The 14,331-nt window shown below is 40.7% G+C and overlaps 1 protein-coding gene across 7 annotated transcripts; it reads right to left on the bottom strand.

The window, feature by feature from the left end:
* Positions 1–473: 473 nt before the first annotated feature.
* On the bottom strand, positions 474–13,852 carry mybl2a (v-myb avian myeloblastosis viral oncogene homolog-like 2a). 7 transcript variants are annotated; one of them, XM_051948988.1, is made up of 13 exons: positions 13,581–13,852; positions 13,329–13,431; positions 7,471–7,561; positions 7,128–7,199; positions 6,851–6,943; positions 6,447–6,667; positions 6,245–6,365; positions 5,897–5,950; positions 5,513–5,772; positions 4,671–5,373; positions 4,027–4,269; positions 2,802–3,002; positions 474–1,907 (listed from the first exon to the last, which is right to left on the bottom strand). In XM_051948988.1, the coding sequence occupies exons 1-13, from the start codon at positions 13,774–13,776 to the stop codon at positions 1,323–1,325; spliced, it is 2,943 nt and encodes a 980-aa protein (XP_051804948.1). In that variant the 5' UTR covers positions 13,777–13,852; the 3' UTR covers positions 474–1,322. The 7 variants fall into 7 exon arrangements, with proteins under 7 accessions (XP_051804948.1, XP_051804949.1, XP_022058165.1 ...); XM_051948989.1 differs by having other exon boundaries at positions 6,480–6,667; XM_022202473.2 differs by lacking the exons at positions 13,329–13,431; positions 13,581–13,852 and adding exons at positions 9,835–9,895; positions 10,137–10,400.
* Positions 13,853–14,331: the final 479 nt, after the last annotated feature.

The raw sequence follows: 14,331 nt of genomic DNA, 5'->3' as shown, positions 1-14,331 counted from the left end.
GGGATGTTTGCCATCATCCTACATTTTTTAGTAACCCTGAGGGAAAAAAAAACACTGGATCTTCCCTTCAAGGAAATCCTCAGAGCCTTGAAACATCCTGACTTAAAGATGTTTTCTAAGCTAAATAAAAACAACGATTTCCTTACAGCAGATGTTTTAAGCAGCTGGGCGCCGGCCTGTAAAAGGGATTTCCATGCACTTCTTAGTTATTCATGAGTGAAACGTTCAAGAACAGAATTAGAACAGAAATACGATCCAGAGCTTCTCTTTAAAGGCTACAGGATGGATGGGGATGAAACACGAGTGAAATGAAGACCTCCTAAAGCTCCATCAAATCAGCATCAGTGGCGTGTAAACGTGCACTGAAAAGGACTCGTGTGCATTAAAATGTCGGCTCACAAGCACAGAAAACAGTAGAGAAAGTACAGTTTAATTTAAGTACACTGGTTATTTTCAAATGGAGACACAAGAGGTCAAAGAAGGCAAACTGCTGTTTATTTGTATAATATGAAAATTCAACACATTCAATGTGAACCGTTAGAAAATAAACGCAGACTAACTGACTAATAACGTCAAACTGCTACTCAGAACTCATTGCAATTCAATTCAGAGCAAAAATCATCAGAGCACTTGAGGAAAATCATTCATTGCAGCGCTTTTAAACAAATACATGAACATAACCAAAATGTCAAAGACGAAGAAAATACAAAACGCTTTTACAAAAAACTGACAAGTTGCCGTGTCTCCTTCAGTTTCCAACCCAAACACAGCTCGTTTGCAGCAGATAAGAAGCTACAATTCATGACCAGGAAGAAGGGCTTTCAAAACCGTACTTTTCACTTCTGTAGTTTAGCTGGAAAATATCTCACTGTAACCTTTTGCTGTCGGCACTGACTAAACATTCACCGACACAATCATCTACCAACCAAAGAATACAGAAATAAACGTCCAATTCCAACATTTCTGCAAAAGAAACGAGTTGTTTTTTGGTATCTATTGGATCTATCAGACTGGAAAACAGAGCAGAGACATTTGAAGGGAGAAAGACAGAATATTTTAACTCGTGCTTATCAGGAAATATGTTTAATTTTTTGCTTGTGTGTTAAAAGGAAAAAGAGGAACTTCTGGTTTGAACAGCACCAACAACAACATCATGTTTAAAGGGATCTTAGTGCACACTTTGAGTTACATTTCCACAGATCTTAATTCTATATTTTACTGAAATGTTGTTTTGTGTGAGGCACTAAGAACTCCAGCTTCATTGGTTTATTCCTGTGGAAGAGGTATTTCGTCATCTTATTGAAGTAGCAGCAGAGTTTGTGTCAGTTTTTAGCGGCCCTGCTGGGCTTTTTAACGGCCTTCGTCTTCCCAGAGGTCCTGTAAATGAGCAGCCTCTCTGTGGTGTGAGGAGGGAGGCGGTTCCTCTTGGCTCTGACGATGCACGCTGCCATCGGACAGAGCCGGTCGAAGCCTCCAGAAGTAGCCGGTACCGCCAGCAGCTTCTTGGCGATGCTTTGGAGCCGAGGCATTCGATGAGCAAACTTCCAGTACACAAGAGTGGAGTTAGTTTCCAGCAGCGGCTCGGATAAATACACATCGAACTCCGACATCTTCATCGTCTTGGCAGGCGGCTGCAGGAAGGTGAAGATGGACTTCCGCTTGAGGGCGTTCTGACTGAATTCATCACAGTTGTTGTCGTCTGAGCTGCCGTCAGATAGCTCTGTTACAGCGTTGGGTTGGCTTTCTTCTACATTCTGCTCCTTCTTCTGCTCTTTGCCCGCCTCCACAGTGGGAACAGCCGAGGCCTCCAGGCTTTCTAAAGAGGATTCCACGATGCTGCGAGCCTCATGCTTTGATAGAGGAGTTAGGAAATCTGTCTGCGCCTCCATTTTAACATCAGGAAATGGCTGGAAAAAAAGGATGCAGTTAGAGTTAGAAATACTGATTCTGCATGTAGATATGAACTTTCTTCTCAGAGTAAAATAGAACAGCTTTAAGATTCTATCCTGTTTTTAAAGCAGTTCATTTACTCTATATCAGGGCTGTCAAACTGTTTTTAGTCCAGGTTCTACATTCGGTCCAGTCTGATCTCCAGTAAAACCGGTAAAACCAGTAAAACCACAGTTTAACAACCTATAAATAACCACTACTCCTGATGGTTCCCTTGTTTTAGTGTAAAAATGCTTAAGGAATTATCTTTTTACAAAACATTATCAACAACCTGAAATTTATGAAGAAAATAAATTCAGCCTCAGTTTATCATTTCCACATTACATCTACAAAATATTACAAAAATGAGATACAAAATGACAAAAGTTAGACAAAAAAGACAAAAACAAGACAAAATATTACAAAATGAGATACAAAGCAACAAAAAAAGACAAACACCACAAATAAGACAAAAAACAGCAAATAAAGCAGAACACAAAATGACAAAACAAGACAGAAAACACAAAATGACAAAAAACGAGAAACAAAACAGAAAGACAACCGACAAAAGTCTGACAAAAAAGACAAAAACAAGATATTACAAAAATAAATGAGACACAAAACCACAAGAGAACAAAGAACAATCTAGTATTTTACTTTCTGATCCAAACAACTTGTCATGGTCTAGAAATGATTTTAAATTTATGGTTTTACTAATTTAAAATCTGCAGTTAATGTCTTCTCTGGAATTTTTCACACTTTGAGGGCCGGATTGGACCCTCTGGAGGACCACTTTTGGACCACGGGCCTCATGTTGGACACCCCTGGTCTAAACTATAATGAAACATCACGCCTCTGTCCTGATCCAGTACCTGCAGTTTGATCCGGGGGTCGAGCACCGCTGCCAGTACGACGTCGTTCTGGTGAATGAGCGACTGGAAGTGTTTGTGGAGGCCGGAGCGAAGGGCTTTACTGAAATGTGTGTAGTTGGTGACCCGGCTCTCTAAGGTCTTATCCAGACCAACCAGAGAGGGGATGATGAAGGACATGGTCACTCCGTTTCCCTGCAGAACCTCGGTAAAGAGTGACAAAAGATCTGCTCACACACATACTCTACTAACAAAAAAATAGTGCATTTCCATAAATGCGTAAAAAAAATTTGAGAAAATTGTTTTAGAATTAAACCAAGGCTCAAAGTACAACTGACAAATTACGGCATTAGACCTTTCCAATTCAATTTCATTTATAAAGCGCGAATGACAATCCAAAGTGTCTGCAGACGCTTTACAGACCCCCCCCATGAACCCCAGAGCTGCCCTGAAGCTGAATAAATATCAGAGGATCATTATTTTAAAGATGGACCTTTTTCAGATGAGCAGAAAAATGTGGCTTTTCTTTTCTGTTGTTTATTGATTTGACTCCAGAAACTTAACAGTATTTGTGTCTGTGATGTTCAGATTATCTTTCAAGATTATGGCTTTAAATGAGGTGTAAAGTTTGGAAACTCTTGTAGGAATTCCATATTTAAATAGTCTATGACTCTTATTTTAGATTGCAGCAAGAGGTTTATCGATCAGTTTGTGTGTCTGGGCTAATAGAGGAAGAAGTTCAGTGAGTTTTATGATAAAGCCTTGTTGTAATTATTTAACACAGAATAATGTTATTTTTAGCTTTCCTTATCACAGAAAATACAAAGCTAACTCATATTTTTATGAGGATTTTCAGTATTATTACCTCAGTAATGTCTTTTGTGCTTGTAATGCCCACTGTTGCTTCTTTTATCAGTTAAACTTCTGTGTTCTTCTGTTTTGGTAAGAAGTTCTCAAGTGAGAACAAATTATCATTTAAGCCAAATTCATCAGCAAATAAACCAACAAAGGTTAACTCACAACCCTGGAGCACAAAGTCAGTGTGATGCTGGCAAAGGCTCATTCGTATCATCAATAAAGTTAACTTGATAACTGATGGCACAGAAAGCATCAACAGCACAAAGAAAATCTGGAAATTCCACTAGAAATATGGGAGACCTCCAAACATATCAATACACAAACCTACGGCATCCACAACACACAAAGTCCTCGTTAGCCACGTTCGTACCTGCAGAGCCTCCTCAAAGGGCCCCAGCAGACCCAGGATGTCGATCACTTGTTCCCTCTTGACCATGACCAGAGGCGGGGCGCTGGCTGCGTCGCACGACTCGATCCGAGCCTGGGCCAGAAGGGTCATGATGGCGCTCCAGGCCGACTCCTGAACCATCCGACGCAACGAAAGCATCATGGAGTTCCAGCGACAGCTAGTGGATGGAGGGCACAGAGACACGTTGCACTCCTTCATCAAAACCTGAACAAGAAAAGGCACATAAGGGTCATGTTCAAACAGTTCTGGGCAGAAGAATCATGTCTCATTGATGTAAAAATTAAGATAAAAAAAATGACCCGCACTGATTGTTAAACCTGTCCAACACACATGTTCTGTATTTTACTGGAACCCCATATTTACTGACAATCAACTGTAAAACTTACAGATGATTACAGATGACAGTTAGCTTACTAATGAACAATGCTGAAGCTTGACAAACAAGTCTTTAACTTAAAAACAGACATCCTGGATCAGCCGTCTCATTTCTGGATCTTTAAATCTATATAATCTCTAACTTGCTAACTTAGGTTAGCCCGTTGAAAATAGAAAATATCTGTTTGAACTTGGAATTTGCATTAATCTGTTAAGTCTCTCTCTCCTACCTCGCTCCAGTAGGCGCTGTTCTTGAAGAAAGCCACCACATTGTGCACCTGTGAGAGCAGGTTCTCCACTAATCTGGAGGTTTTCAGGGCGTCCTTTATCACGCTCTGCAATGTTCTGGCCACACAGGTGGTCCTGGTTCCAATCTGCAGTTCTGAAAATGGGGACTCTGTTTCAGACACCTGGTCCGACAGAAAGGTCACGATGTCATCTCCATCCGGATCTCCCCTGTTGGAGGAGCACATGATCCTGTAATCACAGAAGAAGTTGTTGGCAGCCAGGGCTTCTTTAGCCTGGTTGGTGAGGACATAGCCGATGCTGTCAGGAAAGATTCCATAGCTCAGCAGAACTCCTTCCAGCTCCCGGGCCACGGCGGTGCTGAGGTTCCTGTGGGTGAGGTGACGGAAGGCCACGATAGGACGGCGGATCTGCCAGCAATCACTGATAAAGTGGAGCTTCACCACGACGATGGGATCCTCCCCTGGTTGGGACTGGTTCCCCGTCCACAGGTCACAGGTGACGTGAATGGCACTTTTACTGTCTTTGGCTTTAGCGAGGCAGGCTTTGAGTTCCCGTATGAGCTGAGGTTTGATGGTTCTCTCCACGTCGTCATAGAGCTGCAGACCCATGGACCGCTGGGACAGCTTGGTGCATTCAGGCATGATGGTGCTCATGAACGACCTGAAGCCGGCACCCTCAACAAAACTGGAAAACAAACAAAGTACATTTAACAATACGGAGGCACTTCTTAAATACGCAGGAGTCGTTGCAGTAAAAATTGGTGATTAACAAACTTGTCTAACTGCACAACTTTGGAGAACAACTATCAGCGTTTAAATGTCACCTGAGTGGCAGCATGTCCTCAGCAATCATCCTCAAAGCAGCATCAGCGTACTTCTTCTGATCCACCTGCACGGCACCAGAACTGGAACTAGGACTAGGACTGGGACTGGGACTGGGACTAGGATTTGAACTAGGGGGCAGAGAGGGACTGGGGGAGGAAAGTTCTCTTCTGGAGGCCAAAGCCTGGGGCGTTGGAACAGAAATCATCTCCCTGACTTTGTGATGCTCCTTGAGTTTACGATGCTCCTTCTGCTGCCTGACCTGCAGCACAGCAAAGAGGACAAGGAGGAAAAACTGAAAACATGTAGGATGTTTTCTATGACAGTCATACATCTGTCCCTTAAGAAAAAAAGGTTTAAAAGGAAATCATTTATGTCAGGCTTACCACTTCAGGAGTTACAGGTTCAGCGTCTAACACGACGTCACATTTGAAGTCCACCTGCAACACGACGTATCAGGTACATTCAAGAGAGTCGTCGCTGCAGTATAATATAAATAACCCTGTCTTTGTCTTTCAAACATAGTCTGACCAGCAGCCCATACATGGATATTGTTATTAGTCATGAGAACTTTTATCATAATTTAAAGAAAGCAGCTGATGCATTTTTAAACTGTAATCAACAAACATTTTACAAACCAATTAATCAGATATCAAAATCTAGCCTTGACAAATATAAATCAACATTTAAATCAATCCAGAATCCAAATCCTTCATACAGTATCTGTACCACACCTCTCCTTCCACAAACTGTTGAATATCCAGGGTAATGCTGTCAGCTTCCTCTTTGAAGCAGCCCATCTCTGCTTTACGTTTGATGGTGGTGTTCCAGTGATTTTTCACAGAATTGTCTGATCTGTAGGTGGACACAAAAAGTATGAACTGATACATTCACCAAATCTAACATCTGACCCACTGACTGACACAGCTGAACCACCTTCCAGGGAGCAGCTTGGAAATCTCAGCCCACCGGTTTCCCAGAATGGAGTGGGCTTTGTAGACGATGAGGTCTTCTTCACTGGTCCAGGAGCTCTTCTTGATCATCGGGTTGAGGTGGTTGTGCCAGCGATCACGACACTGTTTCCCCAGCCGCCCCTTGAGGTGCTTGGCAATCATACTCCAGTGTTTGGTGCCGTACCTTTCTACCAGCGTCACAATCTATTCAGAGCAAATACAGGTCAGGAGAGAAGCATGAGAACAATGCAATAATAATAATAATAATAATACTAATAATAATAATAATGATAGGACAACATCGACCTAAAACATGTGGAAACCAAGTCTGCATCAGATGTTCCATGATTTAATCATGGAGTCTCCTCTGTGCTTTGATCTTCCTACCATTTCATCTTCCTCTTTGGACCAGTATCCTTTGATTATATCAGGATCCAGACACTTTTTCCAGCGCTGCATACACTGGTGGTCTGTCCGCCCCTTTCCAAGCAACAAAAAACATCTTTAGCTTTTCCTTCATAAAATGCTACAGCACGCTAAAATGTCCAAAAAGAGTAACTGCATGACAAATACAATTCTGCAATGCCAATGTTTTGTTTTATACCATTTTATTAAACTTTATTTATTCTCTCTGGTGACAAACCTGGACTCTACCAATACTTACTGGTAAAAAACTGGCAATCATTTTCCAATCTTTTTTTCCAAAGTTGTTGATCAGGATTTTGAGATTTTCATCCTGCACACAAGATGAAATCAGTTCAGACAGAGGACAACATAATGTGAGCTTTAAGGTCAGTTTTCAGGTCGTGGCTATCATGTAAACAAAAACAGTTAAATCAGAGATGGAAATCAAAGTAGGATGTCTAAGGTGTGTTTCCCTGAACATCAGCTAATGAGCCACCATGAAGCTATATGACAAGCTAACAAGGAGCATCACATTTTAGTAACAACACATAAACTAGGCTGTGGTAAAAACAACAGTTGATGAAAGTCTTCTTCTCACTCACTTCTTCCTTAGTCCATTTGGCCATACCATCCTTCTTTTCTGCTGTGTCTGAGTCGGTGTCATTGCATAGATTACTATTGCTTTCTGCCATGCTGCAAACAGAGAAATAACCAATAATTAAACGGATTATTTTATTTCAGCAAGACATCCTAGAGGGAAACAAGACATCATCTTAAACAACGTGTGCTGTATGACACACACACATATCTTAAGACTGACATGGACTTAAAGAATGGTGCTGTTGAATCTTTGGAACTGCAGCTTTACTCATTTCAACACTAAATTCCCACCACTTTCAATGCAGTGCTGTAGCATCTGCCCTTCTTTGCAGCAGATGTAAAACTATGTCTGGACCACATGTTTAGCCCCTAAAACAGCAGACACGTCATTCTGAAACTCAGAAATAAGGTGTTTACGTTTCAGACGAGCGGTGTCCGAAATGTAAATCCAAAATTACATGTTGTACACAGCGAAGCAAAGTCTACACTGGTTTGAAGCCATAATGCTCCGTCTCTGCGATCACTAGACCAAACCCTGCTGAGGCTCATTTGAAACTATAAATTCTCCTTTTTCATCTCTGAAAGTAGCTGTAGACACTAACAGTAATGTACTAATGCTTGTCAAATGTTCATTTATTTTCAGCCTCATGCCTAAACATGTTTTTGAAAAAAACAAATAGAAGAAAAAACATATTGCAAAGGCAAAATAACAATTATCCAAAATGGCAGATGGGAAAAGTGCTACAATCAGAGTTGAAATGCTATATTACAGTTCAATAACATGCATTCTAACATTATAACCTGTGACATCTTTCAGTTTGTAAATCCACAAACTGTTTCTAGTGGTCTGTCTGATAATGTTAGCTACAGGGTGACAGACAGAGATTCTGATTCATGGTCACATTTTTTTGTCTGCCCACTATTAACTGCTAAAAGTAAGTTTTAGAGTCCAGTTTTACACTCTTGTTCCTGACCAATATGGTCATCTTCCTGTTCATTACTAGTTTCAATATATATTTATACAACACTTTTATCCCGTGGAAACAAAGGTTATGTAATGTAGACTATAAAAACAAAATACAAATGCACTGTCATGTCTCCCGTCCGTAAGCCTGTCTATTTCACTACTTTCCTGTCCACCAGCATGGATGATGTGCTACACAGCTTCAGTCTCTACCCCCTTATTATTTATAACACTGTGACTCTTTTCTATGTTTCTATAGCTTTTAAAGAATGTGTTTTTAGAATGTCTTGATGTTATTGCACAGCCTTAAGGACCAGTCACTCTGCATTTCTCTGTACGAGCATGTGACGGAAAAAAACGCTTGAAGAAAGTCAAGACGTAAACTGTTTTCCCCCCCTACAGAGCCATGTTCACTAAAACCACCAGACACAAGAACAGATTCTTTCCCACTGACATCCCCCTAATTAACAGCTGAGCCATTCCTCATGTATAATACACAATATACCGGTGGATATGCACAGTACTGTATGCACTAAGAACAGCATTATCTGCCTTTTGCACTGTATTATCATCCAGCAATTATCACGTCGCACTACTGTGTTTATATATTCCTTTCTAGCTTGTAAATATCTGTATATATCGTGTTCTTTTTTTTACTACTTTTCTCCCGTGTTCTTCTTTCTATAGTTTCTTTTTTAATTACTATTCTCCTTCCACCAACAGCCAAAACCAAATTCCTTGTATGTTTTGTGCGTACTTGGCCATTAAAGCTGATTCTGAGATAGCTAACATTAGCTTCCGCAGGCTAAACAATCACTTCAACATAAATATAAAACTTTGAGCCAAATCTCCAAAACAACACACTGCATGACCCTCTAGATAAATGACTGCTACTAACTGGCCAAAAATTAATGTCAAAACTACAGGACTTTCATTCCAACCAGACTGTAACTTAAAGTTAGCTACCTCGGCTAGCACACTTGAGGAGACGTTGACTGTTAGCTCAGAAACTACAAACAGCCTAGTAGCTAACATTAGCTTCTGCAGGCTAAACAATCACTTCGAAAAAATATGAAACTTCGAGCCAAATCTCCAAAACAACATTGCATGATTCTCTAGACAAATAACTGCGGTTAACTGGACAAAAATTAATGTAAAAACTACAGAACTTCCACGCCAACTCGGCTGCAACTTAAGGTTAGCTACCTCGGCTAGCACACCGGAGGACACGTTGGCCGTTAGCTCAGAAAGTAGCGCGCCCCGGGCGGTGTACGTGCGCAAACGCAACGGTCACTTAGACAATTTGTCGTCGGCGAAAATGAGGCGTTTGTGATGAATCTCGACATTAGTGACAGAGAAAACTAAGCTTACACGACAGTAAGGAGGATAGAGAAGTGCCTACCTAAACTTGAGACCGTTTAACCCGTTTCTGGAAAACAGCCGGGTCCAGCTTTTTCAGCTCACTACCGTAAAACACACACACACACACACACACACACAACAACGGCTGTTACATGGACGTGAGAGGGGGGAGAAAACAAACCGACTCACACTCACAACAAAGCGACGCGACGATCGGCTTTGTAGCTTTAAATACCGTTAAAACACTTCAGCCGTGAGACACTTCATTAACAGATTACTAAGAATACACTTAAAAAAACCAAACACACACACACACACTGTAATGTTTCCCCCCACACTTACCCGCGCGACATCCCTCCTGTGTGTCTGCCTGCTAGCTTGAATAGTTTAACAGCAACTAAAACTAGACTTTTTGGGACTAAATGACTGCATAGACGTCATATGCTGGGTGAAACGTGTGTGTCCAGCTGAAATACAGAAGCAGGAACGGCGTTGTGTATGTCTAAATTTACCCGGGAGTGAAAAGAAGAGCTCCGTTCAAGAGCAACACGGCTGCACAGCTACACACACTCCGGAAAAGAACGAGGCGAGGGGCAGTTTAAACCAACCGACGCTAACGGCTAACGGCTGAAGTTACACCGGCTAGCTTCTTAGCACTCAGGCTATCAAGATAAAGATTAACACACCTCTTTAACACAAAAATGACATGTCCCTACAAAACATTCGTAGACAACTCTTGTGTAACCTAGTGCAGCATTGGAGACGTTTTGACCGAACTGTCCTCTACACAAAACAGTTGGGACACTTAACTTATGCTAGGCAATCTAGCCGCTCAAATCAATACAGTTGTAAAACTATTGGTTTGAGCGGCTTAGCTCTCTGTTAGCAGTTGGTACAAGCTTAGCATAGCTTAATGTAACTGATATTTAATCTATCTTCACATTTAAGTACCTAAAAAACAACAAAAGTAAAGTGGTAGGGTTACTCTAACTGCTAAATCGGGATTATTAACGTATCTATCAATCTATTTATCTGTCTATAAAAGTAAAAAGCAAAGTAGTTGAGCTAGGCTAACTGTAAAGCAGCTAACACCACTCAAACCAATACAGTTTAGCTCTCTGTTAGTATGGTACAAGCTTAGCATAGCTTAATATTCGCTGATAATAAATCTATCTTCACATTTAAGTACATAGTCTTGAATTTCCCTTGAAATTAACAAAGTACCTATCTATCTATCTGTCTATCTATCAAAACAGCAAGGAAAGTGCTTAGCATAGCTTATTATTCACTGACAATAAATCTATCTTCACATTTATGTGAATAAATATGAACAAAATTAAAGTGGTGAGCTATTAGGCTATGAAATTTATGCTACAGATTTCCTAACAATTATGAAGCATTTCCTAACTGGAGTTGTTCAGTCTGGAAGGTGTATAAAGCTAGCATTAGATTCCTTTTATTGCTACAATAAATAGGGAGAATGGGCTCAGAAGCTGTGTGAGATGCCGTGTTATGACAACAAAAACTGTTTTCCCAAATTACTAAGGATTGAAAAAAATACAATATTGCATGCTGCATTTACATTTTGTTCAGTATACATGCTAAATAGTAGGACTTAAGTCAGGGTTAACTAGTTTATTCATGTATTCATTTGATTAATACTCTTATGATGCTGTTTGGTGATATATGCAAGTGTGTGTGTGTGTGTGTGTGTGTGTGTGTGTGTGTGTGTGTGTGTGTGTGTGTGTGTGTGTGTGTGTGTGTGTGAGATAATTGCTCCAGCCTTGATCTTTTTTCTTTTTCCAGCATCATCCCCGCTCTCTTCTCTTTGTTGCTAGGCAACCGCTGGGCCCTCTCAGTTAGTGCAGTTTAATACTGAATGTGTTTCCAATAATATATGAACTTTATGTTTCTCACAAAGAGCCCTTTGAGGCTACAGAAAGAACACATTTTTAATATTTATTTCAGACTCTGCATTTGCACTTTTTTGTCACGTTAAAGCTGCTCTTCATCAAAAACTAGTCAAATTCTGTTAACATGGGAAACTATAAATAATTATGTGTGTGTGTACTGCACAGTCTTGACTTTTGATTGTATTTTTAATTACAAAAATTCCATCAGTGAGTGAAAAACAATGATCAACTGTGTTGTGTCATACTAATCTAAACTGACATGTCATTGAGAAAAGACACCAATTCCTTTCAGTATATCACATATACTGGGGCATTAGCTTGGGTGACTAAACAGGAGATCTATAAACCCGATGCAGTGGCTCGGGTTCAACTCCAGCTCACGGCTTTCTGCTGTAGGTTTTCTCCCTACTTTTCCGTCCGTCTCTCTACTTACCTGTCAAATAAAGCTAATAAAAAGGGGGGGGAAATAACATTTATTCACAGCTATTGGTAGTCATAAGTATATATAAGTTTAAAGGTGTTCAGTGAAGAGGCAGTTTTTAGTCGGAGAGGGAATCTGCAGATTGAACTTAGCATGGAACAATTCAGCAATATGATCTTATTTGGTTTGATTTTATTCATTCTTATTTTATTGTTTCACGTCTTGAGTTGTGAGATCTTGTTTGAAACAGCAGCTGGCTATATAGTTCAAGGGTGGGCTCGTTAAGGTTTTGTAGAATAAATATCCTCGTCTATATTATTGTTCTAGGTCTTTAGAAATAAAAAAAATACCTTTAATTTTGTGTTCTATAAAGTTAGTGCATTTAATTTACAATGCATTGATTCTATAGAATACAATGTTGATTATAATTTGCCATCCCCAGTAAAATAAATAAATCCTGAATAACGGGGGGGGGGGGGGGGGGGGGGGGGGGATTAGATGAAGCATATCGACGTCCTGAAGGCTGGAATGTGAAATCTCTGATTAGAATGTGGTCAGATGGTTTATATAATGTCATTGTTTTACTTAAAATCTGTTTAAAAGTAGAACAACTCAGGTCCGACTGGTTTATCGCAGTAAGCTTTGAAAACGGTATTAGAAGTTCTCTTGCCGTTTCTGTCTGACCGTCGGACTGAGGCCACAGACTGTCACCAGTTAATCTGATGGAGATCGTCACACCCTACCGCAGCGAAGCGATATTTCCACTCCGTTAGGTGGAAGTCCTCATTAAACCGAGTATTTTACTGGTAGACTGAACAGCCGTGAGTCCAAACAGAGCAATAACGACAACGTTAAAGCTGCAACAAGAACATTTCGGAACAGTTTATTGACATCTGTGTGTTTTGAACAGGCATCAACACAGTCACCTATGCTATGTGTTGCCGTTGTAACCATAGACTGTATATTGTAACAGCTGTCTCGCTCACTGAATATCACCAGTTGATCGGATCACCAGTTAATCTTGAACACCAGACATCTATTTATATTTAATCAACTCGCCAAGCGTTTACACGAAAGATAATTTAAAGGCATACAAATCCCTTGATGCTGAGACCGGGTTGTAATTTCGTGCTTTGCGGTCACGTACAAGAACTCACATACCATCCAGGATCAGAAACGTGGTGTGAGTGTACACATTACCTGTCAATTTTGTTCTTAGCTTTGGTGCTGTTGGCACTGTCACGCCTGTGAGGAAATACCGAAGGCACGAAATCGGGACTGTCTGAAACGTCAGATGCACGACCTGTTAAAACAGTATTTATTATAATTATTAAAGTCCCGTAAAACAAAATAACAAGGCTAAGTCAACAAACATATTCATTGCGGTAATGACAAAACACCCTATTATCGCTCACATGCACAAATATAAATCAAAACTGAATGACCGTTTACCTGAAATGAAATGTGCACTGCAAAGCCGTGCATTCTTTATTTGTGCCTGCGACCAGTTATCCCGGTTGATCGCACGTAGCCACAACTGCCTTCGATTTTGTTGAAATGGATGAGCCCTTCCAGGTATTGAATAAAACTTTAAATGAGGGTTGTCTTTACTTCGATTCTGACAGCCGACAGCACAACAAGAAGGCATATTTAGCGTAATATGTGTATATAGCAACACCTTTTCGAGCTTGCAATATCCCGAGTTGGCTAGCTAAACCACAGACATATATACGTAGACGCCTCATAGGCTGTCGAGAGGCGTGCTTACAGCGCCGCCATCTTGAAACGGGGCCAGCGGAGGCAGCGGTGCATACACATCTATGGAGGCAAGAGGTACTGCTGAATCTCAAAGTGGAATTATTCGCTGAATTTTGAACCGATTGCCAAAATGTTTGATTTTTTAGAAACGTCACACGTGTAGCTACTATACAAGGTGCTCGGATATTTTTTACAATGCTGTTTTTGCCACTCAACACTTAAGCTACACACTATCTCCTTCTGACTCCAGCATAGTTATTTAAAGATGCCGGACTTCTGTTCAGCCTATGGATGCTCTAATGAGCGCTGTAAGGAAACAAGAGCTCGTGGGATTACTTTTCACAGGTAAGATGTATGTAAGGAATAATGTTAGCAGGTTGTCATAGCTAGAGTGAAATAAACGCAGACAAGACGGATAGAACCCCATCAGCTCCGTGTCTGGCTT

Source organism: Acanthochromis polyacanthus, chromosome 6, assembly GCF_021347895.1.
Source record: "Acanthochromis polyacanthus isolate Apoly-LR-REF ecotype Palm Island chromosome 6, KAUST_Apoly_ChrSc, whole genome shotgun sequence".
Classification (NCBI taxonomy): Eukaryota; Metazoa; Chordata; class Actinopteri; family Pomacentridae; genus Acanthochromis; species Acanthochromis polyacanthus.
This window is presented reverse-complemented; position numbering and strand designations above follow the sequence as displayed.

Coding starts and splice junctions, on each gene's coding strand:
- mybl2a (XM_051948988.1), bottom strand. CDS start 13,776: ATGCCTTCTTGTTGTGCTGTCGGCTGTCAGAATCGAAGTAAAGACAAC. Junction 7,200..7,470: donor CCAAATGGACTAAGGAAGAA/GTGAGTGAGAAG, acceptor TCTTGTGTGCAG/GATGAAAATCTCAAAATCCT. Junction 6,668..6,850: donor CCAAAGAGGAAGATGAAATG/GTAGGAAGATCA, acceptor TGCTCTGAATAG/ATTGTGACGCTGGTAGAAAG.